We start from the raw sequence: 14,204 nt of genomic DNA on the forward strand, positions 1-14,204 counted from the left end.
CACCATTTTTTATACTGCTGAGAACAGACAAGAATACACATGCCCCCTCCCCCAAGCGTATATTTTATGTTTTGACAACATCGTCTGTCACAGTCACTGATCTCACGCTTGGAATAAATCAAAGGTGTTATCACACTGCCACGGGAGTCAAAACCCAGACGCAAAACAATCTGTACCACCCAAGTCTTCACTTTTTCTATTTTCATCATGCACAAAGAAACACGGTGCATCTCTAAAACTCCATTTTATTATCTTGTTTTGATTCAAAGACACATTAAAAGGAGAATAAAAAAAGAAGTGAAAAAAACAGGCTAAAACAAGTGTCACAAAATAAAAACTCCCAGAATAACTACTGGTACAGATCTATGCATGGCTTCTGTTCAAAGTGAGAATGGCATTCAGTCCTTCAAACTATACACATAGGCACACACATACAGATGGGACCAGGTTTTGGCCTGCAGTTTACCAATTAACTCTACCCGCAGGGGCCACCACCTTGCATGTCCCCTAAGTATTTCTCTTCACACTATCACGGGGCCTCGTCCACTTTCAGATGCCTTAAGGTCCATATTCCCTTCATTTCACCCCAGAGCTGTTGAGGTCTCTCTGACATTGTGTGCAATCCCAGTTCATGTCCTCCCTTTGAACGTGTTCATGCAGGTATAACTCCCAGAAAACTTGTGGATTTCTTCAAGTGCAACTTGTGGCATGAAGCTAGAAAGTGCATAAAGACCAGAGGTGAAGTGTTAAGAAAGAAATAATTATGGTGATAAAGCAAGACAAAAGGAAAAAAAGTTAATTAATTTACCTTTTTAAAATGACAAGGGCATGCATAGTCCAGGGCAGGTAGAGGAAGGCCTTGTCAGCTCTGACTGCATCCACAGTCCTCTGAGCAACCACCTCCGGTTTGAGAGGTGGAAACAGCTGCGGAAACCTGCAAAAGAAAAGATTGTGATGTTGAGATAAAGTCATGAAATTTAAGATAAAATCAAAAATGCATTCAAGCCATTTTGTGATTATTTTAATTTGAAATTACAGTGCAAAGAAAGTCACACCTAGCTAGCTAGACATGCTTTTAAAAGGATACTTTGTCGATTTTCAACCAGCTTTGAATTATAAAAATGAGGGTAGTATGTGTAAATGAACTGTGGTAAACTTCAGTCCATCTTACCAGCTCTTGAATCTCCCTGCTCAAATCAGACGGATGATCCAAAAGATTTTTGCTGACTCTAGCGGTCGTACTCAAACTACAGACAACTAATTTTTGAATACCAGCCACCATTGACACTAAGAGTAAAGAAGCGTATTGATACGCCCCTCCCTCCTCTCACTCTCTCTGTTGATGTTGATCAAAAATAAACCAAGATTCTGGTACTGTATTGCCTATTTCTCACCTACATGTCTTCAGAAATACATTTTAGTGCACTGTTTAGTTGTAGTTGTAAGAATTTGTGAACAGAAAGTGGGGAGCCATACTGTTTCCAGGATTGGAAAAACAGATCAAACAGTAAAACTGAGCAGCGCTGATCAAATAATAACCAAGATTCTGTTGCTGCGTTGCCTATTTTTTGACTTAAGTGTTTTTAGAAACATATTTTACTTTACCTTCTAACTGTAATTTGAGATCATTTGTTACCAGCCAGCCACCATTTTGTTTCCTTTGTTATATGGACATGCTTGCATTATGTCACCCACCAATGGGAGCGTTTATTGGTCTGATGCAGAGTAGTGCACTGCATACTAGTAGCTGTAGGTTTTCTACCTCTTGAGAAAAAGCAAATGCCAAATTCCTTTTTCTCTGTTTCCTCTGGTCGTGTAGCACCAATTTAAAAAATATTTGCATCTTTCTATTGCATAGATAGCCAACTTTAAAGAAAAGAACATCTTTCCAGCAGTGAAATACTTTCTTAATGGCAACACTAACCTTTAGATAATTTGTTGGTGTTAGCTGTCAAACTGTACGTTTAATGGTTCTGATGTTTCCAAAAGCTATTACACAACAATATGAAAGGTTGGGTGTATTCAAACATCCATACAAGAACATACAGTAGATAGCACCTTAAACAGTTCGACAATATTAAAGAGGTTGAAAACATCAAGGTTTAGCATCATCTATGAAGGTCTCAAGACAGCCACTAGGGGGAAGACAGACTGACGATAAATTGATATCAGTAAGTGAATGACTATGCATTGACCTGCTACTCATTCTGAGCGGTGTGTTAAACTGTTTAAGGGTCAGCTGAACATTATAGGTCACAACAAAACTGAGGGAGTATCTGCAATGAGCTGGAGGGTTGCAAGTCATAAACTCACACTTTGGAGGTTCCCAGCACTGAGACTGTCTTTTATTACAGTCTACGAGGGAGTAGCTCATTACAGAGGAAAAGTCAGGGGATCACCAAAGTCTGTAGGATACATTGTCAGGGAACCATGAAATTTTGTGCCAAGCCATCAAATAGATGAAAAGCAATTTGCCTGCAAAGTGAAAACTGGTGGCGCTAGATGAAAAGTAAGAGGATCATCAACCTCATTAGAATATATCCTATAGGGACCTTGAAAATCTCCATTCAGCAAAGTTCATACCAATCTAATTCAATAATTGTCAAGATGTTTCACTATGAAATAGGGCTGGGTAATATGGAGAAAATCAAATATCACCATATTTTGGACCAAATACTACAATATTGATATTGTGCCAATATTGTACAGTTGACTATTGATGCTTAAAAAAAAGTACTTGCACACTGAGATTTTTGATAAATAATCATCAATAATGTGGCAATAATGGGTACGTGGGTAAAGCAGATAGCAGAACAGCTAGAACAATCTGATGAGTCAAGGAAATTACATCACTTTACTGTAATGCAGCATTTAAAACCATGAAAGACAACACCTATGATATTATGATATTCAGACTCTAAGGTCCCAGACACACCAAACTGACACCAAAGAAATAGTTGCAGTAAAGGCCAACTGTGTTTAAATACCTGACTCTCATGCCCTGAAACATCTCTGTGTTGGTGTGGAAGGGCAGCACAGTGGTGCAGCCAACACCAGGACAGTCCAGCAGGCCCAGCGTCAGACTCTCCATGAAAGCCAGCGACGAGGCCTTGGACGTGCAGTAGTCTATGGCCCCAGGGATGGGAGACTGGGACAGGATGGAGTTTATGCACACAACGTGGCCGTGCTGCAGCTCCAACATCCGAGGCAGGAAGGCCTTTGTAGTCTGGGATGAAGAAAGTAAAAAAGGGAGAATGAAGACAAGGAGGATGGAAGCGTGGAAATAGAAGGTGAAATATATTCAGTGGAGCAAAAAGGAGAAGAGACAAGAGAAGCAGGCCCACAGTGTAACCACAGATTAAATTTCCATTTCCATTTAGTTGATAATTGCATTTCTGTCTGCCTATGACATCGTCTTTTGATCTCCATTCAAAATAAGAAAATGCCAAGAGTTTCCAAATCCTTCTGATGTTTCAGGGGCTGAGAGGCAATTTGGAAATACCCCACTTAACCTGCCATTATAGCGGCAATGACTGACAAGTATGGGGGTGCCTACTGTATATAATGCGCTGCTATAATCAAAATATGAAAATGATAAGGATAATCTGCTTTGAGGAATTCCCCTGCTTCTGCTTGCAAAATGTCTCTGCTTCAGTCTCTGTAAGTCTTACCCAGAACTGTCCCATGGTGTTGATGTGTTGGGATTTCAGGAGGGCATCGTCATCGCTGTCCATCAGACTTTTGCCATGAACTACAGCTGCGTTGTTCACCAATATCGTAACATCTCCCACCTGTGATTAAAAGATAAAATAAGAAAAAAACCTGTCAAACATCTTGTGGGTTTTTTTTTTTTTTGTCTGCTTTCATGAAATGATACAGTTGTTCTGCACCGGAGCTGTCAGCAACGCTCCACTCTCTTGTTCAGATATTTCAGATGAGGTGTAATCTATACACCAGATGGGAAACAGAGCAGCTTGGAGCCAATATACATACAGAGCAGACAGAGAGGCATCACAGAGAAATATTTGATGATGTGTTTCACCATGTGCAAATGGCATTTAGCTTTGTGCAAGTAGAAATTTCAAGCTGACGCACCTTTTCTCTAACCACCTTGGCTTGCTTGTAAACTTCCTCCCGATTGGCCACATCACACAGAAAGTAATGGCACTCTGTTCCTGAAAGAGAGATCTCCTCTGCTGTTTCTTTAAGGCACTTTTCCGTTCGGCCCCACAAGATCACCTAGCAAAAAAAAGAATAACACACAGAGAAGAATTCTGCATTCAAACTGTGCCGAGATCGGAAGCAAACCAAGTGAAGCGTTGCTTATAAGTGAAACAAAAAGGCTTGTTTTTACAGTCAGTCATCAACAAAACATTACGTATGTTTTGCGCAATTTTTTTGGCAATGAGACCTGGTGTAACTGTGGAGATCTTTGGGCAGCAATGCTCTTTTCATTCAGAGAACAGAGAGGCCATTTTCACTCCAACAAATAGTTTTCGAGCAAGATTAAAGGCTCGGGGGTTGCTGTGTGAATGAATTGTCTCTTCATCCACCCGGAGACTAAATGAAGGCCGGTCATTTGAGCAGGGAACATGGGGTTGGATGGAGGTGGGGGACTAGTGATTGGGCAATTAGATCTGTCAGTCTCTGGGGTCAGGGAAAGGTAATGAAATCAGGGGGTGAGCCCTCCTCATCTCTCAAACACAAATTCTCAAAGAGATTACACGGCCTGTTGGGCAGATGAGCCCCGTCATTTCTGGTCAGGGAGTCTGAAAACAGTGCGTGTGTGAAGTGCTGAGGACGCCAGTGTGGGATTTGGCCGGTCGCCTGTGACCAAGGTTAATATTTGAGCAAAAAGTCTTTTGGAAAGTGATCTTGTGTATGTGGGAGACTGGAAAACTGTGTGTCTGTATACACACACAATAGAGAGAGCATGTTTCTTGCCACTTGCAAGAGCTGAATAGCGATAGATGGGTGGTTCTCAACCAAAGGGTCCAGAGACCCCCAGAGGTTCCTGAGGGAGCTCCAGGGGGTCCCTAGAAAAATGGAGAACAGTTTCTATTCACAGTTTAAATCACTATAGAAGTAAGCCCAAAGTGAGGAAGAGTCATAAGAGTTACTGTTTTGATCACCAGTTTTATTTCCTCCAGTTATCTCCTCAACTGTAGTTTATAACTGTAGAACGCTGGTCTTTTGTATATCTTACCACAAAAACGTTTTCAGATGGAGGTCCCTGAAGCTGAATCTTTTTAAATGAGGGTCTGTAATGCAGGAATTAGTCCTAAAACCTGGAAAGTTGTCAGCATTTTATCACTTCCAGTCCTCTTGTCTCGAAGTAAATGGTTTTATTGAATGGGTTTATGGTTAGATACCTGAGATAAGGTCTGTGGTTTACACGAGCTTAAAGCGTAATTTTGGCAGTAATCCAAAATCCAATGGAAAAATCCTATTGGCTTTTTGCTGGGAAAACAAGGGTGATGCCCACTGTTGGGTTGGCCTGCAAAAAAATCTTGTCCCAGCTGTGGTTTAATTTAGGGGTCGTTGATCCTAAAAAGGTTAAAAACTGTTGCTATGGATGATCACACAGCGTGTTTTGCAGGTATTTAACCCCTCAATCTGAAGTAACACTTTGGCAGTGCCAGTCTTTTTAACTTTACAAAGCATTTATCTAGAGACAAATCAAAACATACTGGCAATTTGCACAGCAACAAACCTTAAAAATCACTCAATTACTGTGTTGCTATTTCTTTCATGCAGTGTTCATGTGTCAATAACTGTTAGTAACTGGTAACAGCAGCAAAAGCAAACCAATCACAGAAACATTGACACTGTAAAGCACCAGGGGACATTAGAGATTACAGTCTCTGCTGTGTTCTTTATTTCTTTATCAGATCTGAAGCAATAAGGGGTTTGGGTCCCTCCTTTGTTTGAGTTACTTTTGATTGGCTTTTTTGTTTGCTTCATTTGCAAGCCCATTTGAGCAATCAGCGAAGGCAGACAGGTCTTGATAAATAACTGAAAGCCTTTTAATGGGATTTGAGCCTTACAAACAAAGCTGACAGCTCTCATTAAAAGTCAGCACTCAAACTGTGCTCTCCTGTTAAAATGTTATTTAATTAATTAGGTTTATCACCCGTCACAACACACAGGACCCTCAGAACAAACAAGCATTGGCCAAATTGCAATCTGGATGGTAAAAAAACACGTTTCTAATTGACCTTGCAGGAGCCCCCCTCTATCAGTGATAAACTGGTTATTGTTTCAAATAGGTGTGCCTAACAGAACTTAACTTTGACACATGCTGTAAGTAAAAGCTGTCTAATTGACAAATTAATGCGGCAGATCTTGAAACGAGACCTTGAGAGTACAGATGCCACTCAATACCGGCTGTGGCGTACACGTCTCCGTATCCCCAGTAGCTCCACCTGAATTACAGTGATACTCTATCTCCCAGGTCTGAATGTATGGGGTGGGTATGAACCCTCCTTTTCACACCCATTGTATGGGCTAGCAGAGAGGCGGCACACAGAGGGGGCAGCAGGAGTTCAGGAGGCAGTCGCCTGCCGCTGTCTAATTACTGCGGAGACAGCAAGGTCAGTTGCAGGGCAATACCCAGCTGGGAGCGGTGTGCTTCCCGCCTCCAGCACGGCGCGCACACACACACACACACACACACACACACACACACACACACACACAAACCTGTTGTCAGTGCCTCGGCTTGGTTCATCTCCCTCGCAGTGATCTCTTTATGGAATGTTTACAACCACATAAAAATCAATGCTTTCTGCAAACGCTTTCTTCTAAAGTTGTTGTCACTGCACTGAAAAATACTTTGAGCTTTGATGAAATATGCTGTTTAGATGTCAACTATTTACTGGCGTTGTTCTGAAAGCCCTCTCGCAGTGCTCTGAACTTGGATGCCGTGTTTGAAAATACTTTGCTTTATTGTTCCAGAGCTTCGAACTGCAACGATTCCCCCCAAAACTGCACACAAGAAGACCTGGCTCCCCTCCTGAGTCCCCGGCTCTCCATCTCGCCGGATTCTTTCATCAACGCCGTAGTTAGTCTTCCTCACACCGTGAAAACACCAAAGCCTGAGCAGAGGGAAAAGGAAATTCCGGCTGCCAATCACAAAGGGGCTCAAACTGGGGTGAGCGCGAGTTCGCAGAGGTTAGCTCTATTCATAATTACCGTCCTATTTCCTTTTAGCATCTCTTTAGGCAGGGAGTAATTGTCATACACATTACCACAGGTGTTGTTTTCAAAGCCTTCACACCTAGATAATAACCAACAATGGGGTGCTGAAAAGCATGGTGACATCCTTTGTTGTGCAGCTGCAAAGTAAAGCTTTTAAAACCCACTGGTTTCTCCTTGCTCGTTCCCCGAGGAGACAGCATTGAAAGACAGAGGCAGGCAGTTAGTGTTTCATTGAGCTTTTAGCAATGTTTTCAAGCTGCTAAAATTGCGCCTTAAGAGGGCATCCGAGATGTGGAGCTTGTGTCACACATGTACGGATAATTACAGCCCCACAGCTTTCAGCTGGGCTGCTCAATGCTTTTTACGGGGGAAATTACCACCACTCTCTTCCACATGTAATGACGACTCCCATCTGAGGTGATCAAAAATAGAGCTTCTCTGTATTAACACATTACTGCTAAAGGGACACCAGCGGCTCATCAGGCACTCAGCTGTGTAATGTTCGCCCACTGGATTGGTAGACAAACCGTAGCTGGAAATGATGATGGGAACAGAGGTTAGCCTGACCTGCAGTGATGAGGAACTGTCTGCGGAGCCACTGAAGCATTTCAGGCCCAACTGACGGCTCCTTGTTAGGGGGGTGAGGGATGAGGAGAGTGGGGCGAAATGGGAGGGTGCATGGGTTTGACAAGTGGGGGGATTTTCTGGAAGTGAAGGGACTGGATTGAAGTCCTTTGAAACTGATTTTCAGTTAGAATATTGACAGGAAAAACATAAACTGAAACAGTGCTGAGCAAATGCATCTACAACTGGAAAGATCATTTTAACCACCTACAAAAGGATTTTATTGACTGTGTGTTGCAGTGCTAACATCTTTGATAAACCAAAACTATCACTACAAAACAGAGCCGAGGGGGGGTATTTTTCCGTCACCTGAAGGATTACAAGTAAGTTTAAGAGTATTCTATACTTATAGAGCCTTACAAGAGCTAACTGAAGCCATTATCTCAAAACCACCAGACTCAGACTTACTAAGCAAAATACACAAGTTGCTGGGTAAATATTCCAAATATAGCATACACTTAAACTGATGTAAATTTTAGGGGGTGGCTTTAACACATTTTGCTGCAGCCCCATCCACAGCAGGAGGCTGTATTGCTTAGCTTCCGTGCTGGTAGATTTGGTTTTTCCTGGCAAGGTAACACAGTACATAAAATAAGCACAGCAGAAACTTCAAATAGGTCCCTTTGCCGTGTTTAAATATATATTTAAATGTTGCAGTTAAGGCTGAAAATGACAAAAAAATGAACATGTTTGTCAAATTTACATATCTCTGCAGTTAAAATCAGTTGGCAGATGTCTACTCAGGAGTGATTGTTGTTGTCAGTGCGACATCACGGTGATGTGGTCTAAAAAGCATAGGGGCTCAACAATAAGGATTGCCCAATTGCATGGAGCAAGTAAAAAAGGCACTTTTGTTAAGTAAATCTAGAACTCACATGCCCAATTGGGCAAGTGGTAAAAAACAAACAAAAAAAATGTCATGTTTTTCCAGAGGGAGGGCGTCAGGAACTAACTAAGGAGTGAGCCATCTCGCCTTCACCTTATCTCTACTGAAGGTTTCACATGTGCAGTACTGACCAAGCACTTGCAAGAAAATGGTGGTGGGTGAAGACAAAGTCTGTAAGCTGAAGCTAAAGTGAGTAATTCAATAATCCTAAACTTGATTGAACTAAACATTGCGTCAAACAGACATGTGCTGCACAGAGCACTTATGTGGCACCTTCTAATTTACACACTTGTATGTCTGTGTTGTTATATGTATGCTTTTCATTTCATGTCCTCAACTAAAGATCTTTTAAGATCTAGTTTGAGTTGTTTTAACAGCAAGTTTCTAGATATACATTGATAGTTTGTTTTTGTTTACTTGTACATATAGATAGATATAAACATCTATATTCTGTATATATTCTTTTATTACAGATAAATTTAATCTTGAATCCTGGAAACAATAGTTTAGTTGGGTGGCATTAGAGGATGTACTATGCAGTTTGCCACAAGTTTGACAGCAAGGCAGATAAGATAAATACAGTTTTAACATGACATTTAACTTTAAGTATTTGTTCTTACTTGACAACTGCTATAATAATTAAGAGAATTTGTATAAAGGCAAGTAAACACTGACTTTGGGCAAGTAGAAAAAACATTAAGGTTGAACCCTGCAGGATGTTACACAGTTCATTCTATTCCAAAGAGTAATGGAAACATGGGTAGCAGCGTGCAAAATTCATCTTCATATCCAGCTGGGAAAAATAATGATGAATCATAACTTCAGGCTCATAGTAAAAATTCCATAATTATGATATTTCTGACCTACTTTGACTCATTACCTCTGCCATGCCATTACACTGCATTTCAGTAACATACCTCTGTATTAGACTAATCCAAGATCATGTAATGTGTTCCTCCCTAAACCCTTTTTGTTGGCTTGTTTGTGTTCATTTAGTTTTGCATACACTCCATAAAAGGCATATCATGTCCTCATGCTACGCTTGAAAACAAAACCTAATCTGGCTTTTATTAAAAGCATTACAGGCTCTTTTGTTCTGTTGTGATATGTTGGCAGGTTTTACGACAAAGACTGCTTGAAAAATTGCAAGAAACTGTGATGGGCTAATAGCAGGGCTGTTATTGTGTGTGTGTGTGTGTGTGTGTGTGTGTGTGTGTGTGTGTGTCTTTGAAGCAGTTTCAGTGAGACTTTGTGGACATCAACCCCACACACAAACACACACTCCAAAATACAAACACATCCACGCACAGCCAGTGCCTTTAACACAGCCTATATCTTTGGATAATACACTTTCCAGACATTTCAGTCAAACCAGAATCACCTTTAGCAGAGTGACTGTCAGCCCAGTCCTGCACTTAATCACATCAATCAGCCATAAAGGCTGCCCAGACCTGCCCTCTGGTTGACCCAAGCTGTTGTGCAATACTTGAACCAAATTTGAGGGCAGTGTCTCCAGTCTCACAGGACCAACTAGGCTACTTAGAGGTTATGATCCCTGCTTTCAGAGAACAGTGGAACAGCAATACAGACAGGGAAGACAGGACTGATCGGTCTACCTGAGGCTGGAGGGGGGAGGTGCTGCCCAACTTTTGACACAAACTGCAGCAGAAGATTGACCAAAAACAAACTGTTTGCAATATGTCTAAAACAGTGGAAGCAGCAATGTGGGTGCAACAAGTTGTTAGATTAAAAATTACCTTTCTGGCCCCCTGCTTGGCGAATTCTTTGGCCAGGTGACGCCCGATGCCTCGTCCCCCGCCGGTGATCAATACCACCTCCTTGGTCAGGTCCTTCCTTCTGCTTGGCAACAGCGAAAACAAACTTGCTCTGACTATATAATAGAGCATTTGCACCGGGAAGAGACACATACGACACGCGCTCTTCAAATCCATCTCGAGGAGTGCTCACCGATAATGTTTACGCTGCAAGTTTACGCGCACGACTGATATCCTCCAGGAACTTGTGAGCAAGTTTATCCGCATGCAAACAATCTCATGTGCAGCTTCAGAAACTGTTGCATGAGTAATCCACTGGTGAAAAAACTGTTAAAAAGTGTGTGACTTCAAGGAGCTCTGACATGACAGTCGACATGCATCACGCTCTCGAAATGATCAGTCATTACGCCTGTCAAGCGCTGCGAGAGACGCGAAAACACAAGTCCAGGCGACGCCGCGTGCTGCGTGCGCTACAGAAAACGCTGGGCTTTAGTGTTGTGTTGCTGTCCTGTCCTGTTCTGCCTTATATATCACCGCCTCTGCCCTGGCTTCGCTACTTCCACTAGTGAGAGGACCTGAGTGAACCTAAAGGGGAGGTTTGTGTGGGCATTAATCCTGATTGACATGTTAAGTGGGGATGAATATTTTGCTCCAGTGCCCGTCTGCCCCTGAGTGGTTGCGTAGTTGCCTCTCTTCTCCACCCCCTTCATGTGGAGGTGGTTCTCAATCTGTGGTCCGGGGCCCCCCAGCGGTCGCACCACTGATGTCCCAGGTTGGATGCTCAGTTTTGTTTGAGAAAGTTTCTTAACTTAATCTCTTTGCATAGCTTATAGAGTAACAATGATGTTTTAGTCACCGGTTTCACTTGACAGTTATAAGTCAATGCCAAATCAAGAGCCAAACTATTCTAACACTGTAAAATCTGACAAATTGATTTTACTTTAAAATAAATAAATAAATAAATAACTAGGTAACAGTTTCCTTTAAAACAGTAAGTAAATATAATTATTGATCTTAATTTATGTTTACTTTATATAATGTATTAAACTTACTTAATTTTGTGAAGTATTTGCCACTTAAAAATTACATTTAATTTAATCAATCTTTCTATGTTTGAGAGATTTCATTAAACCAAGTATACTGTGCTATTTATCTGTATTCTGCTGGTTGCATACCAGTCAGTCATAACAGAATAGTCATAGACTCACAGATCTTTTAACTTAATCTTTGGCAAAATCCTCTTTTGTCATTATCAAGTTAAGTCAGACTAACTTGGTTTACGAAGTTGATAACACAGGAACAAAGAGCAAGATAATATCACTTGTCATTTTTAAGTTGCAACAACTTCACAAATTAAGTAAATACAGCTACATTTCAATCAAACTCAACACTTGGATAAAGAGTAATCATAAATTAAGATTTATAGTTATATTTCCTTTTCTTTTTTAAGGCAACCAGTTTCCAAGATTATATTCAGGAAGATCAACATCTCAGATTTTACAGTGTATGTAAGAGTGCCAGATGGGGATATTTGGTCAGGGCTTCATAAAAATGACTCAGGGCAACTGATCCTTACTCCAGCCCGCCTGTTAATTAGGTGAAACGATAAGCAAGCAAATAATTAACTAGGCAAACACACAGCTGAGAAACCTGACAGTTGCAACCATAATATTAACCCCCCAAGTAACCAGCAGTAAAATAGATAGATAGATAGATAGATAGATAGATAGATAAATAGATGACATGCAAAATCTGTTTCAAATTATAAGAACTAGAAAATCTTGATGTGCTTGCCTTTACATTGGGAAATGTGCATTGAAATCTCATAATGGGAAGTACTTTGGGTCTTTAATTATAATGTGTTTCTACTGCATTGTGTCTCAATACTTTTAAAGTTTCGATAAAGAAAAATGTGTTATGAGTTTGACACCACAGAAAAATGTATTCTTAACCACCCAGCCGAATTTAAGTGATTAAAAACATGGCCAAGGATATAAAATTAGGTTTCAAAATCGTGATAAAATTAGCTGTATTCTCTACTTGGAAACACTGGGGACGTGTCTGCGTTTTTATATATATTCCTCAGGGCATGCTGCAATAATGTCTTGATGATGTTACTGTTGACTTCACACCACTCTTCTCGCTTTATCTATTTGTTTATTTAATTACTTATTTGTTGACTCTGTGTTGTATTAAAGTGTTCATTTGCCTATTTAATGATAGCTGAAACCTAAGTACCACATTTCCTTCTTTTCATGTACTTGCATGGCTGGAATGACAATTAAGAATCACTGATCCTTGATCCTACAAGAGCTGAAATTCGAACAGTAACAGAATCCCACTAGCAGCAAACCCAGTAGCACAGAGCACACACCCTGTGGCAAAGAGCGAGTGAGCTGCTGCGTAGCAACCAACTCTTGTTAGCAGCTAACCAAGTAGCACAAAGCACATCATGCGAACTTAAGAACAAGTAAGCCACTGGCATAGAAATAGTGGCTACAGCTAATGTTAGCACAAAGCACACCCCCAGAGGCCAAGAACCAGTGAACAGACTCTTGTTTGCAGCTAACCCAGTAGCACAAAGCACACACCTTGAGCCGAAGAACAAGAGAGCCACTGCTCAGTGACAGACTCTTGTTAGCAGCTAACCTAGTAGCAGAACACACACACCGTGAGCCAAAGAACAGGAGAGTTGCTGTTTAGCTACAGACTCTTGTTAGCAGCTAACCCAGTAGCACAACACACACACCGTGGGCAAAAGAACAAGAGAGCCACTGTTCAGTGCAGACTCTTGTTAGCAGCTGACCCAGTAGCACATAGCACACAAATTGAGCTGAAGAGCAAGAGAGCTGCTGCAAAGCCAGACTCTTGTTAGCAGCTAACCCAGTAGCACAAAGCACACACCTTGATTTGAAGAACAAGAGAGCTGCTGCACAGTGGCTGACTCATTAGCGGCTAACACAGTAGCACAAAGCACACACCTGTGGCTAAGAACAAGAGAGCCGCTGCCATACAGTTGCCGCTGCGCAGCAACAGACTCTTATTAGCAGCTAACATTAGCACAGAGGACACACCCACAGAGCAGTAACTGCTGGGCTAGGTAATCTACTCAGGCAGAAAGACTGAAAGATACATTCATGACATCTATTTTGCTTGTGTTTACATGATTGTGGCATTTCAATGATTTTAATTCATATATTCACGAGACTAAAAGAGCCAAGAGGGCTTGTTGAACTTAGCAAAAATCCCCTGCTCCACAGGTGTGACTGAAATGACACTGATACAACATGATCTAGTGTTTACATAGTGTAGGGGAAGGGTAATGTTCAGGATAACTCCAGTTCATAGCTGAGCCATGTTTCCAGGCCTGTCCAAAAAATCCTGGACACAAAAACAATGGTGACTCCACTTTTCAGCTCTGTATAGCTCACAGTCTTCTCACATGTATTTCTGAACATATTTAATGTAGCTGTTGTTGAAATGAGTTATAAAAATAAACTTGTCTTACCTCCATCTGCTGATGTGCCCTGATCGGTGCCCCCTCCAGCTTCAATATTCTGATGCTGTCAAACCTGCCAACAAAAAAAAAGTAGCCAAAAAATATGTTTAAGTGAAGTCTAGGGGATTTGCTGTATGATGAGCTCATTAAATGCAGCGAACATTCAGCATGGCAGTGTTCATATCATACTGAGTGCACCTTGATTTTTATTTGTTAGCAC

General features: G+C 41.3%; 1 protein-coding gene across 2 annotated transcripts; it reads right to left on the bottom strand.

Annotated features, from left to right (window-relative positions):
• Positions 1-229: 229 nt before the first annotated feature.
• Positions 230-11,160, bottom strand: dhrs3b (dehydrogenase/reductase (SDR family) member 3b). 2 transcript variants are annotated; one of them, XM_042496797.2, is made up of 7 exons: positions 10,679-11,160; positions 10,468-10,567; positions 4,096-4,239; positions 3,672-3,791; positions 2,988-3,226; positions 809-934; positions 230-714 (listed from the first exon to the last, which is right to left on the bottom strand). In XM_042496797.2, the coding sequence occupies exons 1-7, from the start codon at positions 10,750-10,752 to the stop codon at positions 630-632; spliced, it is 888 nt and encodes a 295-aa protein (XP_042352731.1). In that variant the 5' UTR covers positions 10,753-11,160; the 3' UTR covers positions 230-629. The 2 variants fall into 2 exon arrangements, with proteins under 2 accessions (XP_042352731.1, XP_042352723.1); XM_042496789.2 differs by having other exon boundaries at positions 10,468-11,159.
• Between the last annotated feature and the right edge of the window lie 3,044 nt (positions 11,161-14,204).

This window comes from Plectropomus leopardus, chromosome 2 (genome assembly GCF_026936395.1).
Source record: "Plectropomus leopardus strain MGB_pleo_1.0 chromosome 2, ASM2693639v1, whole genome shotgun sequence".
In the NCBI taxonomy this organism is placed as follows: Eukaryota; Metazoa; Chordata; class Actinopteri; order Perciformes; family Serranidae; genus Plectropomus; species Plectropomus leopardus.